Genomic DNA, 16,278 nt, shown 5'->3' with positions numbered 1-16,278 from the left:
GCATTAGATGGCACATTTAGAAAAATAAGCTGCCAAAAAAAAGGAAGACAATGGGTTAGTCAAATTAAGATTTCAATTATTCCTACTATCAAGAACTAGCTTGAAGAATGATGTATGAAAACTGCATCTGCCACTACTGACCTGTTGTAGAATTGGTCCAAGAGAATTCTTGTCTTTCTGACTAACACCATCTTTCTGTAATCGAGCCAGAAGCTCTGGTTTCTTGAAAGGTTTTAGTACCAATAAGTGGATCGCCCTATCCCTATATGACCGCTGGGATACACTGCTTGTATTGCACTTCCTTATTGTACTTGCAGGATTAATGGGGGTTGACCGTTTCCGTTCAGGTACAGCATCTGGGATGCCTGGTGCTGGTTTACGAATCTGCACTCGCTTACCTAGAAATAGTACAAAAACAACTTCTAAATTAAAAGAAAACCAAATCACAAGAAACTCAAATTGTATATTTCTGTTAAATTAAAACTTGTTCCATTCCAAAGTGAGTGTATACTTAATCCTTGGCCAAAGCAGTTACGGCAACATTTTTGATGACCAGTATAAATAAGTTTACTTTATAATTAAGTGAACAAACTTGGAAACTATGTTCATGCACAAAATAAACTATGAATCCACTTTCATACATCATAAACAAATGATCTTTCTCATCTGCCATCCTCCCAGCTATAAAAATTGCAGTTGTGCAAGACATTGAAAATATAAACTTTATTGAAAAATTACTGTTCTGATGGTCTATTCTGCTAAATCAGTGCAACAAAAAAGCCTTAAAATACAGTCTTTATTAGCACCCATTAAATATTATCAGACATGCTAAATGCAAAATTCCAGGTGAATATCATGACATCAGTGAATTAAGGCATGAAATGATTTCAGTGACAGCACTACACATCTGATTGACACCAGTGGGAAAAAAATGGGCAGGCCAAAAGCCCAATGGCATAAGATGGACTTGGTGGATTGCTCTGGGAAAAGACAAAGGTACAATTTGCAAGTACACAGGAAAAACTTATCCAGAGCTTAATTTATTTGAGGCAAGACAAATCAGGCAAGCAAGTATTTAAAAAAAAGGTGTAGCCTGGCTGTGATTAAAAACTGAGCAAAAGAAAAAGCTGACAAATATTATGGGTGCTGAAGAGAAAGCCTGATAACTTTATAGGAGGTCTGTAGTCCCAAAAGAAGGTGTCCCTCTTTGGGAATACAACCACTAAAAGCACAAGTTTAAGGTGTGTATTCCCTTGCAATGTAGCAAAAGAATCTGCAAGACACGCCAAAGGTGCAAAGCCAGACAAAAATTGTCAGCAAGCCAAAGTTGACGCAAAGGAAAATGTACAAAATTAAGTAGGAGGTGCAAGGTAGTGAGAAATTTCCAACTGAGCCTAGACTTCTGGCCATGAATTCTGAGCAGGGAGGGATGGTCAGAGTTACAAGGATGGTGAATTCTTAGAAGAGAATACAGCAATAGGAGTTGAAGGAATTTAAAAGAGGGTCGGGAGGCAACATCATCCAATAAGTACAGAGGCAATGAACAAGTGCAACTTGAATTATGGAGAGAGTTTGGCATAAATTGAAATTCATTGAGGGTTGAGATTGGGGCACCAGCTAGTAAACATTATATATATTAACTTTGGAAGTGACAGCAGCATAAATGGATGGTTTTAGAAGGTTGAGAGCACAAACAAAAAAACTTTGGTAATAAATGCAGTTGGACTTTGTGCCAAGTCTGCTAATCCATTTGGGTATCAAAAGAATGCTATGAGCAATTAGTTCCATCTTGTGACAGAGGTGGAATTGGTAACAAGAGATGCAATAACGAGGTCTTCCCCTCCACCCACAAACGAATGATGGCTGGAAATTGTAGGTAATCATATGAATCAGACAAGAGGGCCAACAACACAGAAGCAAAGAGGTAGAAATGAGTTTTGCAAGTGCACGTCTTCAGATGTAACAAGGAAAGATTCATATGATGAAAGCCAAGATAATCTGAGCGGCTTCCAGAGTAGGAAAAATCCATTACTGTAGATGCTCTGACTGGGACTGAATTTTCAAGAACAGGATCAAAGAAGAGAAGTTTCAAGTGAATAGCAGTTGGATGAAGAATTGTGCAAAATGCAGAAGAATGGGGAGAAATAGTACACCAATCACAGTGATTGTTACGTGCTGTCTTAATTAGTACTGCAGTAGGGATCAAAACACTAACATGTACTTACCACAGTTCTGCTCGACATACTCTATAAAAGATACTGGACAGCAAAAGTTATTTAACTAAACCGACACTAGAAACTAAAAGTAACAAACTATCACAAATTTAACAGGTCGGGGCACATTTCTCTAGATAAGATATCTTTATTAGTCACATGTACATCAAAACACACAGTGAAATACATCTTTGCATAGAGTGTTCAGGGGGGTAACCCGCAAGTGTTGCCACGCTTCTGGCGCCAACATAGCATGCCCACAACTTCCTAAACCATACATCTTTGGAATGTGGGAGGAAACCAGAGCACCCAGAGGAAACCACACAAATGGGGAGAATGTACAAACTCCTTACAGACAGCGGCTGGAATTGAACCTGGGTCGCTGGTGCTGTAATAGCATTATGCTGTTTCTCAATCCTAAGCAGGCACAGTAGTGCAAGCTGAAAAATCTCAAAATAGTCATTTTTAGGTTATGAACATTTTTGATAGAGTATATGTTCCTTCAGGTAGATGGAAATATTTCAAAACTTGGGGCAGGAGGCAGCATAAATATAACAAATTCAACAGTAGAAACATAACTAGAGGTTGATTGAAAGAATGAATAGTTTATGGTGAACATAAATTATGCATTTAAGAGAAAAATGGACAAACATGAGAGAACGAGGATAAAAGGATATGCCAATGTCAGGAAGAGGGCAAAAGCATACTTTTGTAGAGCATGAACACTGGCAAAGAGAAGGGAGCCAATCGATCTGTTGAGTGATTTGCACTACAAGTGAATAAATTCAAACATGGAGTTACAGAAGATAGACAGGGTCGGGAGGCTCATTTATGAGTGCAAGGAGAAATCACAGAAAAGAGCCAATGGAATCAACCAGATGTATTTCATCATAAATAAGATGCTAATTAGTAAACTGAAAGAAATAAAATCTTCTCAATTTTAGAATTCTTTGAGCCCCTTAAAATACGGGAAAGTAGTAACAAAAACCTTAACTTCACGGTAGACATCACTTCTTTTATTTTTATCCACTTTGTACCAATCATGGATGCTACAGCTGTGTCAGCTAGGTACTGCAAATGAAAAATGCTAGCATGGCCCTAGTTTGAAGAGCCATTATCGGTTGTGTTTTTATATCTAAAAATGCACTTACTATATACAATTGCATAATGAAGGCACTGAGAATACAGATATGACATTTAGCAATGGAGTTCAAACTCCAGCTGAGATCCATTTGCAGAACAAGCTTACATGGATAAAATCCTCAAATTCCAACACTTGAACTCTCCCAGCCCATCCAGACATACACTAAACTAATACCAATTTTCTTGGCAAGTGTGACAAAATCATTTTCCCTTTGCAAACATGACACTTGTCACATCTGGTATATGCTCACCACTAAATACCCAATATTGCAGATATTCCTTGAACAACTTGGATAGATACATAACCTTCATATTAAGGACGACACTGCATAATGCAGATGCCCTTGGCAAGTATTCTAGAAAGCAGTACAAATTTTGTCGATATCCATTATGTAAAAGAAATTGAGCAAAGCAATTGTAGTGGCACACGTAGATATGTGGAAAGGTCTTTTAAAGTTCTGAGATCATGACAAGTGTAGATAATATTAAGTGTCACCAGAACTATATTAATTAGCCATTCTCAAATTCCTCCAACTTACTCTTGTATCACAATGGAACCTCAAAAAAAAACACCCTTTGCAGTAGAGAGTAAAATTTGTATACCAATGGCAACCAAGAAAATCTTTATTTTAATTCCAGTTTAGGAAAAGAGCAAGTGGCAACACCAATACAGTTAATCAACTGGAAAAAAAAGTGGTTATCAGGTTTCCACATATCCAATCTGATGAGAGGCCATCGATTTGAAACATTATGTTTCTCCATCCACACATACCACCTAACTTGAGTATTTTCAGCATTTTCATTTCTTAAAAAAATTGAGATGGAGCAAATATCCCATAAAAATACAAAAATGGAGAAACACCCAAAATGCTAAGTGCCAACAGAAGGTCGAAGTTTCATTTTCCTGCAACAAAAACACTCAAGTCTATTAGCAGGTCCACTTCATCATTGCTGCATCAAACACAGGCAATTTGAGGCAGATTTCCACATTCTAACCATAGTCTGAGCAAACAATTTATTTTAATTTAGGGATATACGAACATGGTCATTATTCAGCTATAATGCTTACAAAAAACTGAAAACACACCATTAACAACAAAACAGTGGCAAGCATTTGATTAATATTTCTGCACAAGGAATGGTCATTATATGAAAATAGTTTACTCTCTTCCAAATTTTCCCCACCTACTCACTTTTTCCATCAGGTCCCTCACTCCCCCAAGGAACAGACATTTAAATGCCTCAAACTATAGTGCTAAATATCTGTTATAGCCCATATAAATATCAATAAGAAAAGATCAATACTGACAAAAAGAATTCTTTCAATTGAGTGATTTAGAACATAACTAGAACTTAACTCATTATTTGGCACTGGTTGCCTGATCAAAATAAAGATCAAAAGCAATATTTTAACAATTTCATGCAAATGAAGATTTTTTTTTCATCAAGACCTACTTTCAAAATTGTGTCGAGCTCTCTTGTAAAAATTTATGTCCAGGAAAACAAATGTGTAACTGATGCACATTTTTCTGGCAGATGCAGTCTGCAGACAATTAATACTTTCAGATTTAGTTTATTCTGTTTAAAAGGTACAATAACCATAATAACAAAATCTGCAAACTTTGATCCTGTAGTTACTTTGATCTGCGGTTATTTCCTGCTTGTTGGGCTAATAACATTTCACAAATGTTTAGTTTACAGCTGATTCATTCTAAAACAGATGTTCATCAGTATTGCAATACCAAGAAAATCTGACCATCCTTGACTGTCATATACCTTCCAAACTGAGTCTGTTCTTCAGAAATTTCTTGAGAAAATTACTTCATTCTCGCTAAGATATTGTGTCAACAGAATCCACAATAAATTTATGTATGCTTGCTGTCTTACTACGAGGCTTTCTTGCCACCCAAATTCTCAACAGCCATATTATGTTGGGCTGAAATCTACAAAAAGTAAAGATTCGTGTTTACTTAACCAGCTCCAATGACACCTGATCTTGCAATGCTTCCCACTTGCTATTTAAACCAGAACGCCTCTGAAAATTAGGTCCTGGCTATGCTACTGATGACTCTAGGTACCATATTTTTATTAACGTTAATCTTACTTTGAGTAATCTTCATAATTTATAGCTTATTCACAGAACATGCATATCCACTGCTAAAATTCAATGTTAAATCAGTGACATTCCAAAACTGCAACTGGATCACAGTTTTTTTTAAAAAAAACACCTTTAATATACATTTAACAGATCGATCCTTTTTTTGGATGATTTTGAACAATTTTTTTTTAAAAACTCATTTTTAGGATGTGGGCATTGCTGGCAAGGCCAAGATCTATTGCCCTGCCTTAGGTGCCCTGAACAGAGTGCTTCACTAGGCAATTTCAAATGCTATTTTAAGAATCCACAACATTGACATGGGTTTGGAGTCCCATTTAGGTCAAACCAGGTAAAGATGGCATACATCCTCCTCGAATTAAATTAGTGAAAATTTGTTAAAATCTATGTTTTGTAGGAGTAAAGAAGAGCTAATCTCAGCGAATTCCAGATTTTAAAAAAAATTAAATTCCACAGGTAGATTTGAACTCAGATCTGCAAATTGTTAGTCCAAGCCTCTGGTTTACAGATATTTAACTTAATGACCATCAACATATCCTATATTCAATGCATTTTACCAACAAATTCTATTAAATGGAAAGATGTTTAACAATATTTTCAAGTGAAGCAGCCTTCCCATTTGATGGGAGATTTTCTGGTGTTCGAAATAAAATATCCAGCCTTCTGCATGTTCCATATGTGACATAACTATACAAAGCAAGATCAAATCAAGTATGCATTACCTGATCAAAATGCAAGGGAATAAATCAAATTTGAAACTGTGCAGATGAACTTCCAAAGAGACCGGCCTGTGGGATTTTACAACCTCAACAGAAAATCCCCTGAGAAATATCAAAGGGCATTTGTGCCATTTTCAGCGTTTCTTTGACTATTTTCCCAAAATTATTGCAACATTGAGAACCCTACAGACGTTCAGTAGCATATTATTTTTCCCCAAGCCACCAAGAAACATAAATGAGGTAAGAGAAAAGCTCAAGATAAATATAGAAAGTAAAAATGTTGATTCAATCACAACAGTAACTAGGTTGAAAGACTTCAACTATAAAAGTCAGTTCTTGACATGGTATATTAAGTTAAATAACTCAAGATTGAGGTAGGAAGAATTTAAATCACTTCTAAATAACTGAAAATTTAAAAGGTTGGTCAAAAATATCAACCATAAAGAATTTTAATTTATTTCATTAGACTTTACTGTGCTGTCAATTCATGAATAAATTTGGCCGAGTCTATACAATCACCTAATAAATCCAAGTTAACACAGAGTACTGAGTGCTTTATCATCATGAATGGCATCTGCCTGCTGAGGTGCAATTCAAAATGCAAGGACATATCATGGAGTTCTCAACCATCATGAAAAATTCTCATCACTGCTGCTTGCAGAGTACATGACAACTAATACTCAAAACATTTTGAAAAACAGGAAGTGAAAAATGAAAATGCTTTACTTTTAAATTCTGCAAGATTTAGATAATTGCAAATTGTGCAGTTAACAGTTTATGTCAGGTCTTAATTTTTCTTAGAAAATTAAAAGGGAAGGGAAGACGAGTTGGGAGTGAGGGGAAAGGAGAGAGATGTGTAGAGGAAGGGGGAAATTAAACCTGCCCTGATGATGCCAGTTCTAATACCTACTCTCAGCCCTCCACTGGTTTGGAGCAACACCAGTTGGGGTAATTGCCCTACTACTGGTACTGTTGGAACACACTCAAACTCTGCCTCTCCTTCCATATCTGCCTGCATCTGATGCAGCAATGGCACACATCCTTTGCCCTTCTGGAACTGACTCAAGTTCAGTATCAGAACACCAGAAAACAGGATCGGAGTAGGCCATGAGGCATTCAGGTCTGCCCCACCATTTAGTACCAATGAACATGGCTGCTCTATGCTGGCCTCAACTACTCTTCTGTGCCATTTCTACGCACCGCTCCATTCCTTGATGGATCAAATATTTATCCGCCTACACTTTAAATACTTCTAATGATCCAGCTTCCACCGCCTGCTGGGGCAGAGAACGCCATAGATTCACTACCCACTGGACAATTAAGAGAGTGAGGGTATTCAAAATATGGACTGGATCAGACCAGATCCAACCAGCACCCATCAACCTGGGCTCTTTGTTTTTCTCCTCAGGCACTTTCCCCACCTATAGAAACTTACATTGCAAGCTTAGCAGCAAATGCATTCTAAGCTGAGGTACTTGATGATGAGCAACAACGCCACCACTGCTGAAGCATGGATGCAGAAAAGGCCAGAATTGAGACACACAGATCAAATGAAAGCTCAAAGAAATTTCAACCTGATGAGAACTTTAAATGAGGATATGAGAAAGCAGAGTAAACCATATAGCTTCTTGAAGCTACTTGGCTGGAGGTACTGTAGATATGAGGTCAACAGCAAAGAACTTCATTTAACTAAGTACTTTCCTATGATACATTCAAAAATTAGTATTTAATTATTTAAATGTGCTTAAAATTGCAATCAATGAGACTTTTTAAATCATCTGATTAGCAGTAGTTCATAAATTGCTCAACAGTCCTTCACACATTCCAAAATGTAATATTCTAAAAGTTTTGAAATTAAATAAAACTTGTGCCTTTTACCATCAAATTTGGCATGTCACCTCTAATGCAATTGGCTTCTCAGCCAGATTAATGATGACAATGCTAGATCTCCTTGGATTAATGCCCAACAGCAGGCATGAGTAAAGGGGAATGCTGCATCATAGATCTGCTATTTTTTGTGGGGAGCTTTTAAGGTCAGTAACTAGTAAATTACTTCAATACATGCACCAATTTCTGATGAACAATTTTAAATGTGTTACACCAGTTTTAAACTCATATGCAATTCAGAGTGGAGTACAATGTAAATTAATTTGAAGAACATTAAATGAAAACTTTGTCAGCCATAATTGGAAATTTTTTTGTACAAACAGAATAAACTTTACAAGTCTCATTTTTTTCCTCAACATCACAGCTTCCCATGATAGTCGCTTGAATTTTGCAGGATAAAGGATAAAATCGTTAGCATTTATCATCCTCGATTAACCAACAGCAACATCTCCTACATTACTGCCATTTAATTAACAAACTTCACAATTTTGTATGCATACAGAAATATAGAAGATGCCATCAGCAATTTGCCACTTGGTGCTAATCTGCACTCCAGTACTGGATTCCACATGCAGTTCAGGGTGGGAGGAATGTGTTAAATGGTCTACCTTTACATTTAGAGTTCTGTACCACTTAGTTTAAATGAAAGGAGTACTGCATCATGAGCTTCAGGTAAATATATTCTTAAATAACCAGTTTTGAAGAGATTAATTTAAAACTAGTTATTATGTCTCAAGAACTGACTTGCTATTTTAACAGGTTCATAAGGGTTTGAGTTTTTAAAAAAATGCATTAATTAAAAGTTCTTTGCTTTAGTTTGCCAAGTTTTTAAAAGCTTGAATGATTTTAAATGTGTACATTTTTAAGGAGTTTGGCAGACCTGGCTAAGCCTGTGGATAAGACTTAGCCAGCTGTCAACATTTTGTTTTAAAAACAGCTCATTTGAAATGGCTTATTTTAGCCAGCTCACATGATCCTCTCGCTGGAGAATTCCTCTTAGCAGTTTCTAGTTAACCCCGAGTGTACTATCCGAGGCAAATTCGTATTCTATAAACCAAGATCAGGAGACACTACTTGCCACTGACTGTAAAGTCTGTTGCAATCTTAAACATTCTGAACACGTTGAGTGCTATGGTCTACCTGTGATCCAACATTAGAAACAATCATGACATACACAGCAATTCCCAGCTCAACATTAAAATTCTCTTGGTTATCTACATCAAGTATCATAAAGCTATTTTCCCAAGATAGAGACCAAAGCAAGTCAGTGCCATAAAATTGATAAAGCATCCTTGCAAACTGGTCTCTAAAGAAACAGCTTGCATCCAAATAGCATATAATAAAACTTCATGGCACCTTTAATAAGAAAAGGTACGACACTGAACTACAACACGAAACGTTAGCATGGGTAACCGGAAACTTGGTTAAAGAGGCATGTTTTAGGGAACTTTATATAAAAGGATACTGCAGAGTATAAGATTATTACACATTACAATACCTTGTTGATTTGATCACTTGTACAAAGTTATTGTATAATGCTATCCCTCAATATAGTGCTGACCTGTGGTCACATAGCAAGTTTAGGATCACAATTAGAAGGAGTTTTTTCCCCTTTGCAGATGCTGCTGATATAAGCATTGTTATTAGATGCTAGGAGTGTCATGTGCTTTACCTGATCTAGGAGATTCCTCATCTATTGGAAAGCAATATACATAAATAAACTTGAGGCACAACATTGTAAACGAATATAGGATGTTGCAAGTAGGACTGAAATTCCCCACAGGAGAGCAAGTACAGATCTAGTTGCTACAGCTGAAGTTGGTACTAATAAAGAAAATACAAGCCATTCCAGAGAGTGCCAAGAGCTATGAACAAAAGAACAGATCCTCAAGGATTAGGATCTCTGTACTTTTAATCTATTAGCACATTGGCAGAGAAATAAGGGCATTGATCTGAAAGTATTGTGCATGGAAAAGGTTCCACTGAATGGAATACTGGCATTGGTACAGAGACAGGAAGGAGCTGTACTATTGAGAATGGGGCCCATCTCAACAAATAGACGTCGAGATGTTTGCACTTGTGGAAGAGTTTCAAATGAGGGAACACACATGCAAGCTGAGCAGACAGTCAATTAAGACTGAGGTGCATTGAAATTTCTTCTCTCAGAGGGTGGTGAATCTCTGGAATTCTCTGCTCTGGAGAATTTTGGTTGCTAAATCACTGGAGTCGTTTAAAGTGGAGATAGCCAATTTGAAAGATTGGGGAATTGAGGATTATAGGGAACTTGCACAGAAGAGATCCATTGCTCCTACAGTACTCACTCACTGTCATCTCTCCCACTACCTCACTGAAGCCGCTTGCTAACCAGAACCATTCTCTGGGGATCACAGACTCAAAAGGACCTTTGGGTTCAAACTACTCGGTGCTTTAGGAGCTTCACTTTTAATCTGCGAGGTCTAGATCATAACCAGTTGCAGTCGAGGAAAAGGTTTTCCTCACTGTAGTCGAGGAAAAGGTTTTCCTCACTGTAGTCGAGGAAAAGGTTTTCCTCACTGTAGTCGAGGAAAAGGTTTTCCTCACTGTAGTCGAGGAAAAGGTTTTCCTCACTGTAGTCGAGGAAAAGGTTTTCCTCACTGTAGTCGAGGAAAAGGTTTTCCTCACTGTAGTCGAGGAAAAGGTTTTCCTCACTGTAGTCGAGGAAAAGGTTTTCCTCACTGTAGTCGAGGAAAAGGTTTTCCTCACATTTATACCTCCTGCCCACCTTATGCTAATAATCTGTGGATTTCCATCCTTGAATCTGCTGATGGAAACATTACCAAATTTCCTCACACCCTCTGTTGTTCCAAGGAGAACCCCAGATTCTGCCAGTCTAGCCTTGTAGCTTACATCCCTCATTTGCAGAACAATTCAAATCTTTGTCCTTCTCTAGAAACTTCTCTCTCAAAGTATTGCAACCAGAGTTGGATGTAAAACTCCTGTTTCACCTCAAGTGCCTTAAAGATTCTACACAACCTCTCTACTTTTGTGCTCCATGCATCTACTTACAAAATCCAGGATCCCATGTGTAGCGGCTGCTACCGCGATGCGAAAAGAAAGACACAAATCTGTGAGTTGTAGAACAAGACTGATTTATTTCCTGCCGTGCGCAGGCCTTTTAAGTCAAACGGTTCCCGCCTTCCGAGAGAGGAAATGATGTATGTGCTACGTCATTAGAGTCTTTTCATGCGCGCGGGTTCTCCCCCATTGCTTAGGGAAGACGAAAGCCCAGTGCCATCTTGGGCCTCGCCACTCCGACGACGTGTGCCCCGACCATCGAGCTGGTTCGCCTGCTCAGACGGTGAGTCGCCACACAACCACCCCACCCCCCGCCCCACCAAAGAACCGGTGATACGGTCCCCAAAGTTCGTGGGCTGTGCTAGCCGTCACTTAGGTAGTCGGCCTCTGCGTCACGGTGTTGGGACCTCAACCAGTTGTTGTAGGTCTAAATGGGCCAGTTTGGGGCAGTCCGTCGTGAAGACTTCCTCCTTGCCCCCAATGTCCAAAATAAAGGTGGACCCATTGTTTCTGACAACCCAGAACGACCCCTCGTGTGGCTGTTGCAACGGTGCCCGGGGTGTGCCCCTGCGAACGAAAACAGGCTCACAGTTCCTTGGGCTCACAGGATGGGGATGGACCATGTCGTGAAGTGGGGATCAGTGCCAAGCTGCCAAGCCTCTTGCACAGTCTTCCCAGGACTGCCACGGGTTGTTCCCCTTGCCCCCTAAGGGCGGGTATGAACTCCCCTGGGATGACCAGGGGTGCACCGTACATGAGTTCAGCTGATGAAGCGTGGAGATCCTCCTTGGGGACAGTGCGTATGCCAAGCAGAACCCAAGGAAGTTCGTTGACCAAGTTAGGACCTTTCAGGCGGGCCATCAGGGCTGATTTCAGATGGCGGTGGAAGCGTTCTACCAACCCATTTGAGGGTGGTTGGCCGTGGTGGTGTGCAGCTGCGTTCCTAGCACGTTCGCTAATGCAGACCATAGGCTGGAGGTAAATTGGGCGCCTCTGTCTGAAGTGATGTGGGCCGGAACACCAAAGCGCAAGACCCAAGTTATGAGCAGCGCCCAGGCGCAGGAATCGGTCGTGATGTCCGAGAGAGGGGTTGCCTCTGGCCACCTCGTGAACCAGTCCATGATGGTAAAAAGGTACCGCGCTCCTCTTGAAACTGGCAGGGGACCAATAAGGTCTACATGAATGTGGTCGAACCTTCTACAGGTAGGCTTGAACTGCTGTGGCGGGACCCTGGTGTGCCGTTGGATTTTTGATGTCTGGCAATGCGGACAGGTCTTGGCCCACTCACTGACCTGTTTGCGCAGGCCGTGCCAGCCAGACAAACTTGCTGGTGACTAGTCGGACAGTCGATCTGATGGACGGGTGCACCAACCCGTGTACCGAGTCGGAAACTCGTTTCTGCCAGGCTGCAGGAACTATAGGGCGGGACTGACCGGTTGCGACGTCGTACAGGAGAGTCTGCTGACCTGGGCCAACTACAAAATCTTGGAGCTGCAGGCCTGAGACTGCGGTTCTGTAGCTGGGCAGCTCATCGTCGACTTGCTGTGCGTCAGCCAGGGCCATGTAGTCTACACCCAGGGACAGGCTGTGGATGGTCAGTCTGGAGAGCACATCAGCAACGATATTGTCCTTTCCAGAGACATGCTGGATATCCGTTGTGAATTCGGAAATGTAGGACAAATGTCGCTGCTGGTGGGCTAAGCAGGGATTGGAGATTTTAGAGAAGGCGAAAGACAAAGGCTTATGGTCAGTGAACGCAGTGAAAGGCCTGCCTTCTAAAAACTACCAGAAGTGCCGGATTGCCAGGTACAGCGCTAGTAGCTCCCGATCAAAAGCGCTGTATTTAAGTTCAGGTGGCCTAAGGTGCCTGCTGAAAAACACCAAGGGTTGCCAATGGCCTTTGATTAGTTGTTCCAGTACCCCACCAACTGCGGTGTTGGATGCGTCCACTGTGAGGGACGTTGGGAAGTCTGTCCTGGGGTGGACCAGCATCGCGGCGTCTGCTAGGGCTTCTTTGGCCTTAATGAAGGCAGCCGGGGCCTCGTCATCCCAGGCGATGTCCTTGCCCTTGCCAGACATCAGCAAGAACAAGGGGCGCATGATACAGGCTGCTGCAGGGATGAAACGATGGTAAAACTTGACCATCCCAATGAACTCCTGCAGGCCTTTGATCGTGTTGGGACAGGCAAAATAGCGGATTGCGTCTACCTTGGCGGGTAGGGGTGTTGCTCCCTCGCTGGTGATTCTGTGGCCAAGGAAATCAATAGAGTCAAGCCTGAATTGGCACTTGGCTGGGTTGATAGTGAGGCCAAAATTACTGAGGCGGGAGTACAGTTGGCGGAGGTGGGAAAGGTGTTCTTGGCGGTTACGGCTGGCAATGAGAATGTCATCTAAATAAATGAACACGAAGTCCAGGTCGCGGCCTACCGCATCCATCAGCCACTGGAAGGTCTGCGCGGTGTTCTTAAGGCCGAACGGCATTCAAAAGAATTCGAAGAGGCCGAACGGAGTGATGAGCGCAGTTTTGGGGACGTCGTCAGGGTGGACAGGGATTTGGTGGTACCCCTGGACGAGGTTCATCTTGGAGAAGATGTGAGCCCCATGTAGGCTTGCCGCGAAGTCCTGGATACGAGGGACGGGGTAGCGGTCTGGGGTGGTGGCATCGTTTAGGCTGCGGTAATCGCCGCAGGGCCTCCACCTGCCAGTGGCTTTGGCGACCATGTGCAGGGGGGGGGAGGCCCAGGGGCTGTCTGACCTGCGAACAATCCCCAGCTCCTCCATGTGGAGGAACTCCTCCTTCGCCAGGTGGAGCTTGTCTGGAGGTAGTCATTGTGCTTGGGCGTGAAGGGGTGGCCCTGTCGTAATGTGGTGCTGCACCCTGTGTTTGGACATCGAATTCTTGAATTGAGGTGCCAGAACCGATGGGAACTTGGCTAGGAGCTTGGTGAACTCGTTGCCAGACAGGGAAACGGAGTCCAGGCGCGGGGCTGGTAGGCTGGCTTCTCCCAGAGAGTAAGTTTGGAAGGTTCTGGAGTGCACTAGCTGTTTCCCTTGCAGGTCGACTAACAGGCTGTGGGCCCGGAGGAAGTCGGCTCCCAGGAGTGGGTGGGCGACGGCGGCAAGGGTAAAGTTCTAAGTAAAACTGCTGTCGAATTGTAATTGGACTGTACGGGGACTGAAAGTCCGTATCGTTGTGCCGTATGTGGCTTTGAGGGCGGGTCCCTGTTGCCTGCTACGAGTGTCGCGGCCAGTTGGGGGTAGAACACTGACCTCTGCTCCAGTATTGACGAGGAAACGACACCCGGACTGCTTGTCCCAAATGAATAGGAGGCTGTGTTGGTGGCCAACTGCCGTAGCCATCAGCAGCAGCTGGCCCTGGCGTTTCCCTGAAACTTGCAGGGTGGGCGGCATCGACAGGCCTCTGCGCCCCACCTCTGATGGTAGGAACACAGCTGGTCATCAGTGTCGTTGTCTGTTTCTGGGGCGTGGTTGCTCGGCTGCTGGTTTAAGGTAGGCGTTGGGCATGCAGTCTGGCGATCTGGCCGACGGATGAACTGCTCTCGCGTTTGGCCTTCCACAGGACATCTGCCCGGGTGGCTACCTCACGTGGGTTGCTGAAATCTGTGTCAGCCAACAGCAGGTGAATGTCATCGGGCAGCTGTTTGAGTAATGCCTGCTCGAACATCAGGCAGGGCTTGTGCCCCTCAGCCAAAGCCAGCATCTCGTTCATCAGGGCCGTTGGAGATCTGTCCCCCAGGCTGTCGAGATGAAGCAGGCAGGCAGCACACTCATGATGGGAGAGACTGAATGTCTGAATGAGAAGGTCCTTGAAAGCCGGGTACTTGCCTTCCTCCAGAGGAGACTGGATGAAGTCTCCGACTGGGCGGCTGTCTCCTGGTCCAGGGAGCTGACCACGTGGTAGTACCAGGTAGAGTCGGAGGTGATCTGGCGAAGTTGGATCTGGGCTTCAGCCTGGTCAAACCACATGCGGGGCAGAAGTGTCCAAAAGGTGGGCAGATTGAGTGCCACTGCATTGGTTGTTGCGTTGTTGGTCATTGTGATGGTCCAAAATCCATTTGGACCGTCGGGGTCACCAATGTAGTGGCTGCTACCGTGATGCAAAAATAAAGACACGAGTCTGAGTTGTAGAACAAGACCGATTTCTTTCCCGCCGTGCGCGGGCCTTTTTAAGTCAAACAGTTCCTGCCTTCGAAAGGAAATGAAGTATGCACTACGTCATTAGAGTCCTTTCGCACACGCGGGTTCTCCCCCGTCGCTCGGGGAAGACTAAAGCCCAGCGCCATCTTGGGCCTCGCCACTCTGATGACGCACGCCCCGACCTTCGAGCCAGTTCGCCTGCTCGGACAGTGAGTCACCACACATGCTTCTTTACCACATTCAACATGTCTTGCCACTTTCAAAGATTCATGCATATATACACACCTAGATCCCTCATTAGGAAAATGGCAGTCAATCATTGCCTCATTTTTATGCCAAAATGCATCACTGCACTAAATTTATTTTATTTCATCCACTACATCTTCTCATTCTTCTAGGTCACCAACTCCTTGGTTATTGACAAAATTCAAGTGTTTGCATTCTTTGCAATCCCATTTCCAAGTCAATCATTATACCTCAAAAGCGATCCAACACTGACCCAAGGAATATGACTGCTTTTCAGACTATAGGATGTATGACAGTGTAATAGAGCTTACTCTTTTCTTAGATTATTTTCTCCATTATTCCAAGCTAACCTCTACGTTATGGGTGTCAATATTGGTGACAAGATTTTCATTTGGGACTCTGATAGCTCTGAAGATTCATCTAGATGACATCTAACACACAAGAATAGTAAAAAATGATGGTCAGGAGTAACATGGGCACTTCAGAAACTAACACCAGTCACAACCTGACTGGTTCATGGGGAAAACTAGAAGAATCTATAATTAAGAAACATAATTAGAAATGTTTGGTTGAGAGTCAACCACCATAGATATATGATGGGCAGGAGAGACCCAAAGGACCAATTTAAATACTTTGAAGGAGGAACCCAAAGTTGTGGATGGAGGAACATCCAAGGTAGCTAAGGAACTAAACACTGGAACTGATGGCTTTGTGGCCAGGTTTGCAGATGATACAAAAGATA

The 16,278-nt window shown here is 42.4% G+C and overlaps 1 protein-coding gene across 1 annotated transcript in view; it reads right to left on the bottom strand.

Annotated features, from left to right (window-relative positions):
• Positions 1-16,278, bottom strand: part of ell2 (elongation factor for RNA polymerase II 2) — an 81,950-nt gene that overhangs the window by 30,119 nt on the left and 35,553 nt on the right. The window contains 1 exon segment of the mRNA XM_052020082.1: positions 142-398. Within this exon segment, the coding sequence (XP_051876042.1) occupies positions 142-398 (257 nt within the window).

Source organism: Pristis pectinata, chromosome 7 (assembly GCF_009764475.1).
Source record: "Pristis pectinata isolate sPriPec2 chromosome 7, sPriPec2.1.pri, whole genome shotgun sequence".
In the NCBI taxonomy this organism is placed as follows: Eukaryota; Metazoa; Chordata; class Chondrichthyes; order Rhinopristiformes; family Pristidae; genus Pristis; species Pristis pectinata.
The sequence above is the reverse complement of the archived record's forward strand: the minus strand, read 5'-3'. Positions and strand labels throughout refer to the sequence as shown.